This window comes from Oryzias latipes, chromosome 22 (genome assembly GCF_002234675.1).
Source record: "Oryzias latipes chromosome 22, ASM223467v1".
NCBI lineage: Eukaryota > Metazoa > Chordata > Actinopteri > Beloniformes > Adrianichthyidae > Oryzias > Oryzias latipes.
Genome location: NC_019880.2, coordinates 14,734,611 through 14,755,230, shown reverse-complemented (window position 1 = coordinate 14,755,230; position 20,620 = coordinate 14,734,611). Strand labels below are relative to the sequence as shown.

Genomic DNA, 20,620 nt, shown 5'->3' with positions numbered 1-20,620 from the left:
ATGTATCATGTATGATAGCAAAATAAATGGCGTGTCTGGTGTTGGGGTGCCAGTGACACTTTTTGGCACACATTTCATAAAAATTGCCAGAATTCAAATCCAAACCTCCTGGAATTTTAATATAAAAATTCATATAAAATATTCATTATCTGTGATTGCAAAATAAACTGTTGTGTCTGGTGTTGGTATGTCGGCGACACAATTTGTTATATATTAGGAATCCTAAGGTCAAGTGGTTTGGAAGCTATTGAAAGAAATACCAGACTATTAACTTCAAACCATTTTTCATATAAAAACATTGTAAAATAAATAAGATCCTTTAAACACAACTTGAGGAAATGTTTCATTGTAATGTATTTGTTTTTGGGTTTGATCTAAAATCTTCGCCATATCATGCACGCCTTAATTTGTTGACGGTCCGTAAAAGACACCACTGGGGATCGGTGCTGAATTTTAGTGGAATATCCAACCAGACAAATGTAAAGCAACCATTGTCATGTTATCAAAGAGGAAAAAAGGGTTCAACTCCTCACTTGTTGCATGTTTTACACCACCGAAAAGGCTTATTACATGCTTGTCTCATTACGAAGCACGCGCCCCACAGGGGCTTCTGTGATGTCATCCTAAAATCTGCCTTGTAGTTCCTTTTCCAAATTCTCTCAAAATAATGCCATCACACCACAACGATGAGACACAGCAACTCATTGAAATGTGGTTGGATGAATGCTGGCTCATTAAAACAACTTTATCGTGATACACACTACTTCTCACAATGTTTTCCCGACAATCTTAATGTCCTAAGCACTTATCAGGTTACCTTCTTAGCTGTCATTATGCCTGTAACTGCCCTGCAGCAGGCCTCCACCGTACCAAAAACGCGAGTAAAAAGTGTTGAGTTTGCTGAATTGGTTGGCAAAATATAAAGTTTGAATGAACTACCCTGAGAAGGACTGCAAAGTGCAAGACTTCCATAATTTCTGTCTTCAGTTGCTTTGCTCTGCCCTTGTAATTCCTGACCAAAAAGTCAAGAGATTTTTATTCACGTGGTTTTGTTTACTAGCTTTGGTTCGTATCAGGAGAGGCTGCTTGACAGCAGTCTGAATACAGACCAAACACAAGGTTCAGAGCTCTATCCGGAACAAATTAAGAGGACTGGGTCTGGAACAAAGAGTTTTCCCAGTCTGAATTACACCCTTGTGTACTACTCTTGTGAACTACTAATGTGAATCCCCTTTACATATGCAATTTTCAAAAACATGAAGTTTGTTCTCTTTGGGCCAAACCTCTTTACCCACCTCTAACATGCATTTCCCCTAAATAAAGTGGCATCTACATGCCAACAGTGTTCAATAGGCCTGCACTATGAATTTAAAATTGATCATCAGCCTGTGCGATACATATATCGCAAAAGATGGCGTAAACTGCGATAATTTGACTGACCATTCAAATGAACCCCTTTTCTATTTGGCCTTTTAGTTAAATACAGCTATTGCAGTGAAATGGAAATTATGTATTTTTTGTCTTGCTATTTGTTTATGTATCGCGAGTCATATCCTCATCCTAATATTGAATACTAATTTCACACTCAAGTTTTCCTCACATCGTGCAACCCAAGTGTTCAATCAGAAAAGTTGCTATCAATGTATCTGCTTTGGTTCCAGAATCAGACATTGTAGTTGCTGCTCTTTAGAAGATTTAGGGACAGACTGGCTTTAGAGTGTATCCATATAAACAGAAATGATGAGCTGTCCATGCAAAGTTTGTCTGACCTCTGAAAATGTTGTTTATAAAGCTGCTTGATTTAATAGTTAAATGGTTTTGGGAAATAAATATCGGATCAGGAACTACTTGAACAGAGAGCTCTTTACATACTCACCGCATTTTGGATGTTTCTGTTTTTCTTCCTCATTGTTTATTATCAACTGGTGAATCTGTATTTTACTGTTGTTATGAGAAATAAGACGAGGAGACACACACAGGAATTATATACTTTCTGCTCCTCAGTTCTAGCTGTCGGCTCATTTTATCAAAATAAATTCAACTTTATTGTAATTTCAAGGGTTAAAAAGCGGGGGCTTAATATGTAGTAATGTCTGCTGTTCTGTGAATTTTCACCAATGCACTGCCTGCATTTCAACCTTTTCTTGGAGGTCGTAGACTAAACACTTCATAGTCTGTATACTTATCAGGAAGTAGGGAGGCGGGGGTGTCTGTGGTGTATTTCTTTTTAAATGCCACTTTCTGCCGGTCCTTGGAGGCAGACGGCGGTGACCCAGAGATGCCCTGTGTATTTTCTCCACAGAGATCAGTTCAAACCAGCTCCAATATGCATCAGGAAGCTCCTCTCCTTGATCAAGCTAGAAGTCTGTGGACCAGGACAATGAATTTGAAACTATTAACACTCTCTGCTGCCATACTGTTGTTGTGAATGTAGATGTGGTCCTGATGACCACTGTGAACTCTTTTGTCTTGTTGGCGGTGAGGAGCAGGTTATTTTCAGGGCGCTTGGGTGTTTATCAGTGCTGTCAGTCATGAGGCCAGTTTAGTGTGATCAGGAAAGATTTAGATGTGTTAGGATTCTGCGTTTATGCAAATATCTGTCTGCTGGACAATGCAAATATAGGTTTTTTTTTTTAAAAAAAACAAGATGAAGTAATGCTGTTCAGCATGCAAACTTCTCTGGTTGTTTTCTTTTTAATAGCTTACCAATATGGTGAGCTAACTGGAAATGGGCTATGAGAATGAAGCAAATGAGAAAACCCAATCATTTGAATTATTTTTGCACTTTTGGTGATGTGGTAGATTAAAACAACAGCTTTTGTTTATCTTGAGCTCACATATTCACACTGGTCCTCAGTTAAATCCCTTCAGCACAGCTGGTCTTTACCCTAATGTGTTTGGTTAAATTATAAGAAGAGTATTTTTCTGCTGCAGGAGGAGGGTGTGTATGTGTGGCTTCCATGTTGGACTGCCTTTATAGCGTGTTTTTTTTTTTTCTTCCATTTTCGTGCTTTTAATTTGGCAGTTGCACTTGCATCTTTATCATGCGGGGGTATAGGATGGGAGGAAGCAATGGAAAGAGGAAGGGAGTTTCACAAGGCAGACAGTGCAACGCTTAAAGCCAAAAGTAGAGAGTGGCAAAGGAAGCAGACACTTTGTTCTGACCCCTATTGGTGTGGTGAGCGTTGTAATTCCGGAACACTCCCTTTACACCATGAACCCTATGATTTATCAAAGAGTGTAAACAGGACTTTCTCTAGTGGTCAAAGCACGCTTGCCAGATCATCTGCTTCTCACAGGGAATTTTTACATGGGAACAGAGTTTTTGTTGTGGACGGTTGAGTAAGGACTGTAGTGACAACCACATGAGCTCATTACTGACTCATGGAAAGTTGAGGTGTGCCAAGTAGTGTGTGTGTGTGTGTGTGTGTGTGTGTGATTCTGAGGGAGCTGAAAGACAGTCGGCCTTTTTGTGTGAGCTCCACATCCAGCTGCACGCTGCTGTTTGCAGAGCAGACTTTTCCTCACCGTGTTATTAGGTCGGCGGTCAAATCATCACATTTGGACTTTCTTCTGTCCAAAGTCTTGAAATGTACTCTGTTTGTGTAGCGCTGTCTCCAAACATTTATCAACAGTTTTGGTTTTGCAGACTTTTATTTTAGAAACACTTAAAAGCAAGTTTCAGCCTCTGATTGTTTCCATACTTTATCTTCCCTTCTGTAACAAATGTTTTGCATGTTAACAATACTTCCAAAATAGAAGCTTTTCTACCTGTGCATGGAGTCAAACATGCAAATATGCTGCAGGTGAACACATTTGGTTCCTTGTTTTCCACATTAGGTTTGCGTGCGAGTCGTGCACTAGACATGATTACATTTAAAAACGGAATAATTTTCAGACCTCAAGAAGGAAAGAAAAGCTTCAGTGGTTCTGCAAGCGATCAACACCAAATTATACATGCCACCCCTGCTTGGCAATATCATGGAATTTAGACACTTCATTGATTTGCTTAATGATCTCTTGTAAATCAGCCAATTTCCTTTATTTGGCAGAATCCCTTGGCTGTAGATGAACCTAAGGAAATGCAGCTTTCTGCACAGTGGCCACTCAATGCCCCATTCTCACACCGCTCTCAGTTTATATGTTTAGGAAATTCTTCCAGTAAAAATTCCCCACCACTCCAGGAAGTGCATGAAACTGAATATGGGTTTCATTCCTTCTTAAATTCAGACATTGGTCCATAAAGAAATACAAACAAAGCTTCTGGCCACTACATTTTCCCCCTCCAGTTTTTTCAAAGTTCAGCCTTTAGTAGTTAAATGAACAAGAGGAAATTGTTGAGTTTAAAGCAGAATATGTAGTTCGTCATTTAGGTCAAGTCTGTAATGGTTAGGGAATGGCTGTTCTTCATTTTATGCCTGTTTTACCTTCTAAATGTCAGTTTTTAAAGTCCAGCTTGAACCAATAGGTTCATTTTAATCTGTTTTTTACTCTTTATAACCACCATGTGCAATATGAATCTTTGTCTTTTTATAGCGTAGAACTGTTTTAATGACACAGTTTAAGGTTATGTGTAAAGACACAGGCCTCAAAACTTCATAATATTTTTATTTCTAAAACAGTCCTTAAAGACTTACTACAATGAAAATAGTGTTTTAACAAGTTCTTGTTGCATTTTTCTCATAATGGAGGACATGTTAAACGTATAGAAAATTAAGCTTAAAATGGGGTTTCATGAGTATTTCTTTATTAAAAACATTGTGAATTAGTAGCAGAAAAAAAATGCCGTTTAAAGATGCTTGTGGGTGGGAAGTTGAAGCTACAGTTAGCGCGCCACAAGCTTCCTGCTTCGCTCCATACCGATGCATCCCCTTGTCGACAACTAGATCCATTTACGTGGTTTTTTTTTTTTTCTCGTCTGAGCTGGAATGTGGATCAAAACTGTACGACTGGATACCTCCAATATTGCCAATTTTGTTGAACTGTTTATGTTAGGCTGGAGGTGTGATGGGCTTTAAGCTAGCTGGAGTTAACAGAGGGATGATGGGAAATGAGTGGGGGGTTACTCTATGGGAACAGTTCCAACACAGGCGCAAATTTCTAATTGACTACTACCGCTCTGCAAAAGCTAGGTCCTAGAAAATGAGAGTTTTTTAAAATGTGGCCTAAAAACTGAATAATCACAATTAAAAGACCACTGGGAACGCTTTTATAATAGATTAAAAGATGATCGTGATGATTTCATACAAAATAAATTTTTTATAAAAATTCAAAAAAATTGCTCCTAGTAACAAAATAGTTGTTGTTTTAGACACTCAAGAGTATTCAATGTTTTATCTGTCCAAGAGCTTGCACTAAAAAAAACAGATTATTTCTCCAAAACTGAGTTTGAAACTTCTTTTATTTTCTTCTGTTCCAGAATCTCCTCAGTTATCTTCATCCCTCTCTAACCCAGACCATCCCCAAGGTGACATTGATTTGGCCCCAGATTGTTACAGCCAAGTATGTTTGAAGCCACTGGATGGAGAGGGTGAGCGTCCCGTAAGCCTGGTGTCCACCCTCTCCTCTGGTTCATCCCATGACAGCCGCACTCTATTTGGAAGCTCTGTGGCCCTCCCTTCCTCCATCCCGAGCGAGGAGGACATTGACCTGGATCTTAGCCCCGCAGACGTCACTGTAGAGCAAGCTGGAACCCACAGTCCCGTCCTGACAGCTTCCAGGAAACGCTGGTGGCAACAGCTGGATCCGATGGTGAACACCAAGCAGTGGAACAACAACAATGCTACTGCTGGCTATAGGGCAGCAGGCGAAATAGTTCACATCCCCACCTCGCCTGTCATCACTGATACCATGGCGCCGAACCCCAAACTCACTTACGTGGACCGTGTCGTCATGGAGATCATTGAGACGGAGCGCATGTATGTGAAAGATCTGCGCAGCATTGTGGAGGTGAGTGTGCCCACTCGAAATTATTTTGTTCTAAAGATACTTTCAAAGGATTGGCAAAAACATGCAGCTGTGAAGTTTTTTTTTTTTCTCTGAAATGATTTACTGAACATTTGCTGCCGGGAAACAAACCAGGCTAATTTTACTGAGTTCCCAATAGCTTATATTGTCTTGTATTTGGCAGTTGCTTGCAATGGAAACTTACTCTCTAGCAGGCAGTGTGTTACATGGATATGATGTTTTATTTCTACCATTTTGTATATTTACAGAGCAGTGGAGGTTTACGCAAGCTGACATGGGTGTATTGATTGACTGCTCATATTTGGGGGGAAATATGACTTGATTTTGGACTTTTTTGCACTTTTGCTTGAAATTGTAAAGGTAAAAAAAAAATGGGGGGGGGGGGTTAAGCCAACTATTTCTTTTACAATTATACTGTCATCTTTTGTGCTGCTTTGTCTTCTCTGGCAGGATCTTCCACAACTCCTGCCTGAGCCTGTTTTTTTTTTTTTAAGTAGCAGCAATCACCAGTAACTGAGCAGACTGTAATGGCTTTAGCATGTGAGGCTCTCTCAGAGACCTGATGGCAGTAAAACAGCCTGCACCCCTCCATGCCTTGTCTCAGACTGGGCCTGTGGCTGATGTTTTTGCTGTGGGTGGGAGGGCTGCTCCGTTTCCAGGTTAAGTAATGACTTGACAGACACTTGAAGGACTTTTAACTATTTCAGTTGGCAGGAGCTGCAGTCCCGTCTGGCCTCCATCACAAAAGCCCTGCTGCAAGCCCCAGTCTAGCCTAAAACTCCCAGCACTCCCGGCACAGACGTCTCCATATATGCACCGGAATAAGAGGGGATGCAGATGAATTGGAGGTTGAAAAAGCGTTCTGTAGTGTAGGGCTCGGAGCAGAGTTAGTTAGTTACAGATGCCACATCTGCTCTGTCAATTAAAGTCAGTTTCATGCATCTCGTTTATTTCACAGCTAACTTCAAATCTGACAAAGACGTGTAAAATTCTTCCTTCAGTTTGTGATTTTCAGCTTATGAAAAGCTGCATTATCTGATCTAGATTCCCACATTCACTGTGAATTCTCTGTCCGTGAGACACATTTTTATGAGCAGATGTTTGATCTCCACGGGTTTCTTTGGCCTAAATCCTTTCTGGACAACTGACCTAAAAACACCCACATTACTGATGCTCAGAACCACTAAAATCACTATTGAGAAAGCTTGGACGTTCACGTTACTCAATGATTCTGCGTTCTTGAAGAGATTTATGAAGCCTGACGAAGAGCTGCAACACTAAACCAAACTCTGCTTGTCCTATAATAAAGAACACCTTGCAGCAGTACGAGATGTGATAAATCACTGTAAATCTCAGTTTGGTAAAAAGGTCACATGTGTGTAGTCAAACACAAAACACAACCCCCCCCCCCCCCTTTTTTTTTTTTTTTTCCAAGTTTCATGTAATCAGGACTCTACCAGTCGGACCTGATTAACGTGTCAGTGTTTATTTGCTCCTCTTCATCTGGCGGACTGTTTGTTTGACCAGTCCTTTGTTTTGTGCTTGCGTGTTTTCCTCTCAAAAACCTCCTGTTTGGTGCCGTTTGTTTACTGCACTTATGTGTAAGGCACGAGAGGAGGATCCAGATGTGGCCACACTTGGTCTTGTCTTTTCACACGCCATGATTTTGTCCAGCAAGATAACTACAAGGGCCGGAGTGTTGATGATGTTTAGAGTTGAGCTGGTCTCTTGTAAATATATTTTAAATATTTAAAGCAAAACTTGTTTATTTTATGTTGGTTTTTTATACAAGATTTTAGCAATTCTTGTCTAATAAATACAGATGTATTTTGCTTTAAACCACTGTTGAGATCAATGATCATCACCACCCCGTAGTCACTGTAAACATGCTCCCTCTGCTGGTAGGAATCTGGAAATGTCTGTTGTGCCATTGGGATTCACTTTTAACAATTTTTCCCCCCACAGGATTATTTGGCACACATTATTGACCTGGGCTCCCTCCCCATCAGGCCCGAGCAAGTATGTGCTCTGTTTGGAAACATAGAAGACATCTATGAGTTTAACAGGTGACTCATCCCAGCACACGGAGAACAAATACATCTTCTAAAAACGTTATTTAAGTGAGATTCTAGCTGAAGAGAGTCAGAATTGAGAGAAATAAACACGTGAGAAGAATTAGTGTTGCATTTCACTGCATTTGATCTGAGAAATGTTGTTCATCAAACTAATGAGAGACACGAGGAAGATCGAGCTGTTTCATTAGAATCGCTGCTTTTTTCTGAATGACTGGCGGCGTTAAGTGAATGATTCACTGTCTTGAACAGAATGACTCTGCTGGCTTTACATTTCATCATCTTATGTCTGCGCTCTCTCCCAAAAACCACATTAACATTCTTGTCCCTTCTCATCTAGAGAAGCCCCTCTAATGCCAAAGCTTTCGAACAGCCTTAAAGCAAAACAAAGTCTTAGATAAATATGTGGAATTTTGTTTTCAGGTTCAAAACCCAAGTGTTATTTGCAAAAATATATATATTTTTTCATGTTTTGGCTGATAAACCAACCAAAAAACGAAAGTATCTGCCAGTGAACAGGTGCCTCATGTTTGTCTTATGCTGCAACAGTTTGCTGGAGGTTGTGCAAAAAATCTTTTTACTTTACACCATGCACAGTGCATTATCTAGAGCACATGTTGTTCTTTCGTTCACTCAGTTCTGCTTCTTTTTCCTTCTTACTTCTGCTTTAACTTTAAAAATATGAACTCAAACGTCAAACCGGCAACATTTGTTAAAACTAAGATTTTTTTCATCTCTTTAAATTTGTATTTCATTGCAGCACTTGACTTTATGTACAAAAGAGGCATAAGTACGACCAAATAATACTTTTATCTATGTTAAATCTCAGTTTGTGCTCCCTGTACATACAGTTTCTGTTGGTTTCTGTTGAGCCAGTTATGAAATGCTGTTCATTTCTATTGTTTGACTTTAACAAATAGTTTCTCAAACTTTAATGACGCATATTCATTATGGGATTGTGGGTAAGAAGATTTATTCAACAGTTTTATTTAACAGTTCTATTCAAACACAAAGAATATCTTTTTAAAGCAGATGGCGCCCTCTACTGGTAGTCTTAACACATTTTATTTATTTTTATTATTTAAATGCGCAACTGTTTGCATTTTTAACTCAATCTTTGTTTGTTTTTTCTGTGTTTCAGTGAACTGCTGCAGTCTTTGGACATGTGTGAGAGCGACCCTGTTGCTGTCGCTCAATGCTTTGTAAACAAGGTCAGTTCAAGCACATTCCACATTTTTATTTACAGCCATATTTGCTTTTTCAAAGAACTTGCAATATTAAAGCCGGGTGTGCCTTTTACTAGAGTGAATACTTTGAAATCTACACCCAGTACTGCAACAACTACCCCAAGTAAGTCACTCTAAATCAATAATTTCAGAACTGTTTTGCTTAAATCTGTAAATGAACGCCGTTGTTTTCCTTCTGCAGCTCAGTCGCAGCACTGACCGACTGCATGAGGTGTAAAATTTTAGCCAAGTTCTTCAGGGATCGACAGGCGGTTCTGAAGCGTTCTCTTCCCCTGGGCTCCTACCTCCTAAAGCCAGTTCAGAGGATCCTGAAGTATCATCTACTCCTTCAGGTATTGTCTGCAGGAATTATACAAAATGTATCCTCTGCGCTAGGCCTGCACAATAAATCGCAAATTTATCGTTGTCGCGATATCAAGCTGTGCAATATGCATATTGTGAAAATTGTGATAAATGGTTACCTTAAACTTGCTAAAACAATCTTAGGTATTTAATGAATCAAATGAATCCCTTTATGCATTTGACCAATCACACGATTTCCTTTACATCATTGACCAATCGGTTGGACTCCTTTCATGTTAGACGCTCGCCTCCTATGTAGACGAGCGTCATTTGGTGTGTAATTTAAGTTATGTTGACTCCCATTTAAATTAAACTGTGAAATGGAAACGATGTTTTTAGTTGTTTTGCTATTAGTTTATATTTCGCAAGTTATATTGTCATAGCAATATTGATCACTAATATTGAAAATTGCAGGTTTTCCTCATATCACGCAGTCCTACTCTGCACGATACAAACATTACACTTTTTACAGAAATGAAACAAGCAGCTTTATTCTATCTATTCCAGGATAAAATGTCACTTTAACCCACTTTCATTTCCTTTTGCACTCCCCACATACAGCAAACGTATTCAACCCTCCACAAAGCTTTGTGTTCTCCATTGTGCATTGTGTAAACACTTGACTAAAGGTCACAGAATGAAAGATTTTTGCAGGGCAAATAAAAAAATGAAAATTCCTGTAAAGGTGTGACTTTCTGGGAAGTGTAAATTTGTCAATTTTTTTTTTTTTAAGGAAATTGCAAAGCACTTTGACCCAGATGAGGAAGGCTACGAGGTCGTCCAGGAGGCTATAAGCACCATGACAGGGGTGGCGTGGTACATTAATGATATGAAGAGGAAACATGAGCATGCTGTCAGAGTGCAGGTATTGCCATTATGTGTTCATTCTGTCCACAGAGATCTAACAAAGGAGTAAACATGAGCACATACATGTGTGCTTTAGATGATTTACAACCTTTTGCTTCATTTGGATGATTAATATTATTGTACCTACTGGCTTATTTATCTTGCAGCAGGTGCAAAATCTCTTCTAACAGAAAAGGGACTTCATTCTTCCATTTTCAACAAATAAAGACTAATTTCTGAACATTTTTTCATGGTAATATTATTAAAAATGTCGTCTTGTCTCCCAGCTAATCTTACATATATGTCAGGCTTTAAGCAGCACCTCAACACAAACAGAAAACACTGAAACACAACATCAATTCAGGAAAAACATCAGTTTTTGGAACATTTTGGTACAATGGACCACAAAATTCTTCTTGACGACCTGAAAAAGTAGGTGAGATTATCAGGTACAATCTATAATTGGGTCCGATTAGCGTGAAGGCTGAGGTCAAGTTTCTCCCCATCGGTGATCATATTTCTGAGAGTCACTTTATCATGCCAGAGCTTCAGGGTTCGATTCTTGGACCTCAGCTACTCTTGCTCAGAGCACGCGTGCTAATAATGTTTCATACCACAGTCATGCAGACAACACCCATCATAAAAGACTCAGAACTGAGTATCGTTGTTTATATTAAGGCTAAAACCAAATTCTTTTTTACAGTTTTAATGTTTAATGGAATAGTGGGACTCTGAGATCTGGAGATTCATCTCCAGCAGGCTGGAACAATGAAACATCCTTCTTTATGCTACTTCTAAATACATTGTTTAAAAAGTTGCAGCTTACTCTAGTTTTGACCAGAACCGATGCCAAGTTCTTAAACCGGATACCAGTTCAATATAGACTTTAAAGTATTGTTACTAGTTTATAGAGCACCTAATGGTGTAGGACCCAAATACTTTTCTGGTCTATTGGTGGCATGCATGTCCCGAGATGTGCAGAAAGCTGTCAGCTGGATGAACCTTTAGAGTCAGAACCAAACAGTGAAGCTGCTTTCAGCAACCGTGCTCCATTCTCATTGCTCTGCATTCTTCACCTTCCATGCTGGGACACATTTGCTGACCTTGTGTGCACTTTTATGTTCATCCATAGGAGATTCAGTCCCTTTTGATCAACTGGAAGGGTCCTGACCTGACCACCTACGGTGAGCTGGTACTGGAGGGTACCTTTCATGTGCTTAGAGCAAAGAACACCCGTACACTCTTCCTCTTTGAGAAAATGCTCCTCATCACCAAAAAAAGGGGAGAACACTACGTTTACAAGACCCATATTCTGGTAGGATTTTTTTTCATTAGTTTAAGACATTGAACAGTTTAAGAAAACGCACAAAAGGGAAGGATGGCACATAATGAGAAAAGACATATATATATATATATATAAATTCTATCACTATGCTGTGTCATCATCACTGCTTTAATTCTGGTTGCAGTGCTCCACTCTAATGTTACTTGACAACGCCAAGGATCCCCTGCTTTTCAGTGTAATCCACTTCAAACGTCCCAAGCAACCACACACAGTGCAGGTTGGTATTCATGTTCTGCAACACACAGTATATTGCTTTTCATGTCACATCATCCTCCAAAACCAGGGGATTAACTGTTCATTTTTCAGCTTTTATGTTCTTTACACTGGAGTTTAAAAGAGTAAGGCAAAATAATACTGTTTTCACAGCAGTCGGTTACAAATCACAACACCGCAGCTTTTTGGGGGCTTGAGTGTTTTAAAGGATATGTTTAAAAAGTCTGCTGAGTTTTGGCATCAGGATGGACCAGGTTTAGGCCTTTGCACACCTATATTTAGCTTACTGGAGTAGTATTGTCCTAGAAGAACTTTTTATTCAAGTAAAACTAAAGCTGAGCCCTTGGGTGGGCAAAAATCAGTCTGTGGAGCATGATAAAGCAAGTTGTTTTTTTTAGGAATCGACCCTATGAAAGGACATTGCCAAAGCAGCTCAAAGAAGCCTAAACTGTTTTAAACAGAACTCTCTACATTTTTTCCGTTTTGGCATTTTGATTGTCAAATATTTGAGAGTACCACTAAAAGTGCAAATCTGTCAGGCTGCTTTTGTATAACTTTTGAAGGAATGGCCTCATCTTTGATGGCATAAAAGGTCTTATGTGGCTAAAAAAGTGCAGATTTTTGTGAATGTTTGCAAAAGGATCCTTTCTTGCATATCGATGACCTTCATGCTCCAACTGTTTTCATTGTAGAGGGAGAGGAGTCAGATACCTTCTTGACTTTTGTTTGAAAATGAAGCATCAAGGGAATCTAAAACCTAAATCTGACTGTAAGCTTTGGTTGCGATGAGACTGCTACAAATAAATCCCAAAACTTTGACCATAAACTATTACAGAACTACTTATTTGTTCAGCACCAGTACATGTACAGTAACCACGGTGACTGTTTTAAGACACTGGTTTTGTCTGAATGTCCTCTATACTCCCTAACTACTACAAAACTATGTATACTATCAAGTCTAGTGCTCTGGATTTTAAAAGCAATTCAAACACTACATTTAGTTTACATTTAGCCACTGAATCCCACATGTTCAAACGTAATAAATTTGAACATTTTGCGAAGACGAATTATGAATCTGATAATGAAATCTTGGATAATTCATAAAAAATAATTTAAAAACCTTTTTTTTCTAGTGAAAAATTGTTCAAACACAATACATTGTGGTATAGATTTGCCAATTAAGTGAGCTCCGAAGCATACTGTTTATTGAAAAGACCGCTAGGAAGTTTCAAAAGAACTTGACTTTGGAAATGTGGATTCAGGAAGTGCTAAAAAAAAGGGTGAACACTACATAGTGCACCAAGTAGAGAAAGAAAACAGTCACAACCACTATCTAAACAAAAATGTAACTTTAGTTCTAACAGATTTTCCACGCTTTTTTGCAGTAGATGAAACACATTACAACTTATTTTGTTTTTTTTCTATTTTTCCCATTTTCTTTTTTCATTTTCATATTCGGAAACCTAGATTGAACCCACTTTTCCTCTGGAAGAAGTATCAAAGTCCATTGAGTGATTCATACTTAGGGAGAAAACATATTCTAACCACACATCGAAAACTAGAGAAGTGAAGCGTCAATTCTGCTCAATGTCAAAGTTATACGCATAAAGTTGACGAAAGTCTTACATCACAGGAATTGAGTCACAAATGTGTGAAATCTGATGCTGGGATTAAAGCAAAAGGATGTCCATTTAAATCCTAACATACTAATGTATGGTTCATTTTTTTTTCTAAGTTTGGATTATTTTAGAGCTTGGTTTGTAAGGAATATAAAAGTTGTCATCAACAGCAAATGTAAGAGGGTATTATATGACAAATGTTATTATGTAACTCATATATTTATAACTATATTCATGAGTTTAGGAGGTTTAGGACACAGTAGCAGCTTCATAAGAATCTTTAGCTGTAAATACTTGTGTTTTTATGTTTTGTTTTTAGGCGAAAACTGTTGAAGAGAAGCGCCTTTGGAGCCATCATATCAAGCGGCTCATCCTTGAGAATCACAACGCCATCGTGCCACCAAAGGTAAATGTCATGCTTCCCAGCAAGAGACACTTCTCCTTACTTTGCCTCTGAAGAAAGAAATTCAATTAGGTCATCTTCTTTTCTATTTTTCTTCTTTGAAGGTTAAAGATGTAACGGTGGACAATTGGATCTGTAAGTGCTCCAAATAAAGCCTCCTTGGGTTTGGTTCAGACCAGTTTAACTGTTGCCACAGCAACAAAAGATGCTGCTTGAGAAACAGAATGGTTGTTAATTTTCAATGAAAAAGTAGGAATTTTTGTTAAATTTGCCAAGAGGACTTAGTTCATACCCCATTCATCTGGGTGGAGAAAATAGTTTTTGGTAATTGCAGCTCTTGGTATAATGACATATCCTTCCGCTGATCAGATCCGGCGAAGCACCAGAGCGGTCCTGAGAGGCTGATGAAAGCTGAGAGCTGCCAGGCTGCAGACTTCCATCTAGCAGGACGAAATGAGAGGAGGAGATCCGGTAAAAGATCTCTCTTCATCTGACAGTACTTCATGCATGAAAAAAAAAACACTCGCCCTCTTCTGCTTGAGACCCATTTAAAAATGTCTGAAGAAAAATTTGACTCACCATGAAGTGAACTTTTTTTTCCCTCTCTAGAGCCTGCAAAGCGGACCAACAGGAACTCAAAAGGTTGGTGTGTTTTGATGTTTTTGTTTCATAATATTACATTTAGGAAGACAAAAGAGGCCAAATTCATTACCAGTCCTTCAGTGGGATCCACAATCTGGCAGCTCCAATCCACCAATGTTGTTTTTCTGATGGATAAGTGCTATCTCCATTGAACTTCTGCTTTGTTCTCCTTCAAAGACACCTGGAAAACAGATCAATAGGCACACACACACACACACACACACTCCACCTCACCCATAATGAAGTTGATTATATGCCACTCGGGTCGAAGCTTTTGTCATACACGTGCTCTTTTCAGCTGTCAAATTAAGCCCACCCCTCAGATCTTTGCATTTTCTCTGTTATTGATTAACCATTAGGAGAGTTAACCTGCTGCATTCTGTGTCCAGATCAGTTTTCAGAGCAATGTAATAAAGACGAAATGTTTATCCCAGCCATCTAATTTGGATGAGGGAGTAGATCTTCACATCCTGGTTAATTGCATCATGTCCAGTTTGAGCCTTTGTGAACAAAATGGCTCTTATCTGTTATACAGAACCACAGGGCCTCCCTTGAGTCAGAGCCAGACCTGACAGCCGCCAGACTCTGAGCATGTCTGTTTAGGGAAACTTGTGTCCTGACTCACTGAATAACATGCCTTTTTTATGTTTTGCATTAATTGTGACATCCGCTTCAATTTTTTTTTCTTTTTCCTCTAGATGCATCTGTTATGAAGGTAAGTGAGTAGAAAATCCAATTTTGTCAGATAAAAAGTTGTACTAATGCACTCTATTACTGTTTCTGGCCTATAATGAGATTCGGCACTCTAGACCTAATGAATTAACATAGCCCCGGCTTTTTAGAATCCATTTTGAATTTCCCTGGTCTACAAAAAATAAATCTCTCGCATCACATGGTGTCACACAGACTAAACTGCTTTTAGACGTTTCCTTTCATTCACAGCCTTGCAGTCACAACATGTGTAGCCATGCAGTAACGAACACGTCTGTGATTTCATGCTACAGCATGCAGAAAGTGAAGGTGCACTGGTGAGAGACAGGTCCACCATCATGTCAGCCACTAGTGACAGTACGCTGACCTCCAGTCTTGGCAAGTCCCAGGATGTGAAGGCTTGTACGGAGCGTCTGACCACCAGCATCGACCCTGTGGAGCAGCCAAGTTCTCCGGACGTTGAGCCCAAACTTTGCCCTTTACCCTGTGAGGGGAGTCTGGAGCAGGACTGTTACAAAGAGGATGTGCTAATGGGAGACGACCAGGTAGCCGACTTTGCCAGCTCAGTGCTAGCAGCCATCTCCTGCTGGCAATATAAAGCCAGGGCTTTGCTTTCCACTCACTTCACAACGGTGAGGGTTTCTGCCACCCACGGGTTTCCAATTTCCTGCTCCATTCCACCGCTCCACTAATACCACCACACCACTCTTTCTCCCACTCCAGCTCACATCCTCCTATCATCCTTTTCTTTACAAACTGACCCAGCCACACTCATTTGTACTGTTTATTGATGCATGAATCGGCCTGTTAACAGTGTATGTTTTAACTATAAAGGGGGAAACTGAAAACTTTCATGCCTTCGCTTGCTTGGTTTAACTTCCAGATAAACACATAATTTCTTAGTATGTAGATGCCATCTGTAATGCAGTGTTTGGTTTAATAATTGCTGTGATTGATGATGGCGCTTATGCTGTCGGGTCTAAGCCTGCATTTGCATGAGAAGCAGCGGCTTAATACGCATTGTCAAATTTCCTTTGACTTCAAAAGACGATGTTGGCATTTATTAAAAATTATTGTAGTGGTGGCTTAGCTCTTTGATAATCATATTTCTTATATTTCGCTTTCATAATCTTGGAGTATTTGATGTGATTATATTGTTATGATAACTGTTTTTTAATTGTGAATGATTTTAAATGTAGATGTTTAATATCTAAACTCTAATCAAATTGTCACCTGCATGTGTGGCTTATAGGATGAGCAGACTGGAGACGCTGCTGAGCTGAAACCCACAGCTGTGCAGGCGGAAAGCTCCCCACAAGAGGAGAACAATCAGCACGAGCCTGTGAAAGACGCTCTCGGCGCACAGGTGCCTAAAGCCTCGACCTACGTTAATACACACATCCTTTCAACACACGCCTCTGAGGCTGCATGGGGCATGAATTTTCTGCGTTAGACATATGCCTCTATCTTCATAATAGTTGCCAAGCCTATTTTGTAGCTGTTGTATAAAACTCTTTCAGGGATTTTGCTATTGTGTCCTTTGTTTGAATGAGAGCAAGGTGAGCATATTTCATTAGATCCGGGGAAAAAAAAGGATTGCTCCCCTCTGCCGCCAACACATCAGTTCTGTGCGGCCTGCATATTCAGCCTGTAATAATTGGAATACCACACATAGGGTCGTCGTGTTCACTCTCGCTGAAATAGAAGAAAATTTAAAAACAGCGTTTGATTTGGAGGCCGGCTACCGACAGCTTCTCCACCAGAATGTGGGCTGTTATTTGTCCGACCTTTCACCTCGCTGCTTCAAGTTGCACTTTTTTTCCAGGCACTCCAAAAGAGCCAGCAGCACCTGGGCTAAAATTTAGATTAATGGCAGGCTGGAGTGAAATAACTGAGACGAACATGGGAAGAGTCACAAGCTGCAAATGAAGTCACTGTGGTTTTCAGGTTTTTCCACATTTAGATGTCACAGATGGGAAGAAAAGAGTCCCAGCAATAAAACATAAGTGGATCTAATAAGATAAAACAAATGCCGCATAAATTATGGATTCATTTGATTAAATAAATAGGACCATTAAGTTAATGGCAAACAGAAAGCCTTTCTTATTAGAATGTGTCTTTTCTCATTACCCCCCCCCCCCACACACACACACACACTTTGCCAACACTTTTATCATGTTTCAGGTCAATTCGCAGGAGCGTCACTTCCTAAACAGTGTGGAGAAAAGCAACCAGGTGGAGGTGGATTGCTCTCAGTTCGCTGAGAGTCCAGAACGTGAGGCTGACATCCCAGAACATTTTAATTCCTCGATGGAAACTGGAGAGGAGGATGAAAGAAGCTGTTCCTCTGGGCTACATGTTGAAGAGATCAGTGCACGAACAAATGGGGAGCCCTCAGAGGAGGAAGAGGAGTTGCTCACCTGTTCTTCAACATCGGTAAAAAATAAAACATTTCAAAGCCCAAACAGGTGTGAGGACTTGGACAAACAAATCCAAAAAATAGCCGACACCTCACTGAAGCCCGCCTCAGAAGCTAACCAACTACTCCCTGGGCTCGTTTCTGAGCCAAGCCAAGGAGAACACAGATCCACTCTCTCCAAACAAGACCGCCTCCTCATCCACAAGATCAGGAACTACTACGAGCAGGCCGAACACCAAGACGCCAATTTCAGCCTCAAGCGAAGGGAAAGTCTGTCATATATCCCAGTTGGTCTGGTCAGCAAGATGAGTCGACAGCTCAACGACGTTCCTCAGGAGATGGCCGTCTCTGCCCAAAAAAAAAGCCCTTCTAGGAACAGACCCACTTCTTGGTCTGTGTTCAACCTTCCTGCTTTAGAAAAGAGTCAAAACACTGAAACTTGTCAGAAAACTGAACGTTTGAGTCTAGCTGAAGCCACAGTCAGACCTCACGCAGAGGAAGACTTCAGACCTTCATCTGAGATGCTTAAAATTTGGGAAGCGATGGAAGCTAAAGAGGAGAACCAGGAAGTCCAGCAGGATGCAGCTGAAAAGGTCAATTATGGTAGAGTAACTCTTATGCAAGAAAACACTACAGAACCACCAAATGCCAAAAACAGCAAGCAGCCATCTCTTAATTTGAAAGAGTCTGAAATGAGCGCTGCATCAAGTCTGTCCTCCATGTCTTCATCTACCAGCAGTTCCACCGCGGCAGAGAGGCGTCATGATCTGAGCCGGTCCAGGACCTTTGCACTTCAGACGAATAACAATTTCCACCCCAGCCATCTTCCTAAGTATGTTGGCTTCCAGGCCAGTGTGGACGACGACCAAATCCTGCAAGACACGGTAAAGATGAAGAATAAGGTGTTTCGGCTGGCTCGTCAGTACAGCCAGCGCATTAAGAACAACACACCTGTGGTCTGTCAGAAAAACCTTCAACCGTCAAGCCAAGAAGGTCTCAGGAATATGCAGACTGTCAATGAGGAGAAAGTAAAGGAAAGGGGTAAAAACCCTTTATATTGCTTTTCTGCACTACATTTTTATTAAGTGCACTGCCACAAAATTTAATGAATTGTCTCTTTTTTTTTCCTCGATATATCCAGGTAAATTGGGTTTTAGATTGCAGTTGAATACTTCCAGTCAAGCAGTCATCCATGAAGTCTCATCTTCATCTCCAGTCCAGACACCCACAGCCACCTCACAGGATACAACTTGTTCCCAAAGTCCACAGCTGGAGATGTTTCTGTGGCCACATGTGCAGGAGCTGCGCTCAAAGTACTTTGAACCGTCTCAGTTCTCCAGAGTAACTTGTACCTGCAGAAATGGGAAGCAGGTGGGTTGTGGGACGGAGGGGTGCAACGGTTCGTCTCAGAAGTACAACAGCCTTTCAGATCTTCACAAACCTCTGTCAGACTGCAACCATAGTAAAACCATTCACAGCGACGAGTGCCCCGTGTTAGAGGGCTCACCTCAGCACCAGACAGACCACCCGCTGTGCAGGTGGAGCTCCGTGGACCATGTGATTGGTTCCCTACCTTTAAATGAAGTACAGAACTTTCAGAAACTCCACGATGAGGACGGCCATCTTCAGGAAGGCCTTAACGGTGACATGGTCACGAGTTCAGGGAAGGCCTCAGAGAGTACCTTTGTTAAAGCTTTACTGGAGAAGTTCCAGAGTCTGAGCACCGGCTGATGATCATGTTTAGTTTTTAGCATCATAAACTCCAATATGAAACCTTCCTGCATTGGTCTGATATTATTTTATTTAACAGATAATTTTCTCCCCTTTAATAAATTCAAATTGATCTCGATGCACATTTTGGTATAGGGGACGATGTTGAGTAAAGAAAGGTTATCATTTTGGTTATAATGAGAAAATATTGTTTCCTTTAAAAAGGTGAATTGTTTTTTACACTGGGGGGTTGTCAGCACGATAAAACTTTGATGTAAAAACATGCACAAAGTCCTCTTATCAAATGAAGATATTCCATTAATGCAGCATAACATCCTTCATTTTTAGATCTCTTCAGTTCTCACCAATATAGTGTAATGAGCTCTGTTAGTTTGTAGATTTGTTTTTGTTCATAAACCAAAGACGCATGTCTTCATGACAGCAATAAACTGCATTGTAAAACTGTATACATCACTTTAAGTTTATTTTTTTCAAAGTTGTATATTTTGGCACTATTTATGAAATTGTTTGGTGTTTTGAGAAAGGTCAAAGTCCTGATATTGGGTTGAGAAGGATCATTTTTACAAATCTTTTGTTTTTGTTTCAGAATATCGATTCATACTGTATATGCAGTTTCTCATATTTTCAATAAAATGGAAATGGTTAGATTTTATTTTAAACCATAAAAGATTTTTGTGAATAGCGTTGAGAACCAGGTATGTGTTCCAATCTTTCAGGATGATGTCTTTTATTGAGAAAATTACGATTTATTTAAAAATATCTTCAAAGTACATGAAGGCAGCTGAGATTCTGTTTGAGAGATTTTCGTCTATTTCTTGGAAAAGGTTTAATGGTAAATGAAATATGTTTTAATTTTAATGATGCACAACAAGGAGCAAAAGCAGTCCTGTTTTTGGGTCCTGAGGTCATTTTTGCTGAAAAGGTTATCAGGATTCCAGACTTTATTCAGCTTTTCTTTTTAGTGTGTATAAAAGATGCATAAAAATAATCATTCTGTAATATTCTGTTGAAGGTCTGCGACCTTAGTTCATTGCCAATAAAGTTTCGTTGTGGGAGATATAAC

General features: G+C 39.9%; 1 protein-coding gene across 4 annotated transcripts in view; it reads left to right on the top strand.

Annotated features, from left to right (window-relative positions):
• Positions 1-20,610, top strand: part of LOC101174713 (pleckstrin homology domain-containing family G member 3) — a 37,898-nt gene extending 17,288 nt beyond the window's left edge. For 2 of the 4 annotated variants that reach the window (XM_011490462.3, XM_011490463.3), the window contains exons 3-19: positions 5,420-5,949; positions 7,933-8,033; positions 9,181-9,250; positions 9,343-9,389; positions 9,468-9,618; positions 10,362-10,493; positions 11,607-11,789; positions 11,944-12,036; positions 13,971-14,057; positions 14,159-14,189; positions 14,424-14,525; positions 14,664-14,696; positions 15,395-15,411; positions 15,701-16,039; positions 16,660-16,773; positions 17,592-18,867; positions 18,968-20,610. In XM_011490462.3, coding sequence (XP_011488764.1) covers positions 5,420-5,949; positions 7,933-8,033; positions 9,181-9,250; positions 9,343-9,389; positions 9,468-9,618; positions 10,362-10,493; positions 11,607-11,789; positions 11,944-12,036; positions 13,971-14,057; positions 14,159-14,189; positions 14,424-14,525; positions 14,664-14,696; positions 15,395-15,411; positions 15,701-16,039; positions 16,660-16,773; positions 17,592-18,867; positions 18,968-19,557 — 3,896 coding nt within the window. In that variant the 3' untranslated portion in view covers positions 19,558-20,610. Of the gene's footprint in view, positions 1-5,419; positions 5,950-7,932; positions 8,034-9,180; positions 9,251-9,342; positions 9,390-9,467; positions 9,619-10,361; positions 10,494-11,606; positions 11,790-11,943; positions 12,037-13,970; positions 14,058-14,158; positions 14,190-14,423; positions 14,526-14,663; positions 14,697-15,394; positions 15,412-15,700; positions 16,040-16,659; positions 16,774-17,591; positions 18,868-18,967 lie in introns of those variants that run through there. The other 2 variants (XM_020713570.2, XM_020713572.2) reach the window with 2 other exon arrangements.
• Positions 20,611-20,620: the final 10 nt, after the last annotated feature.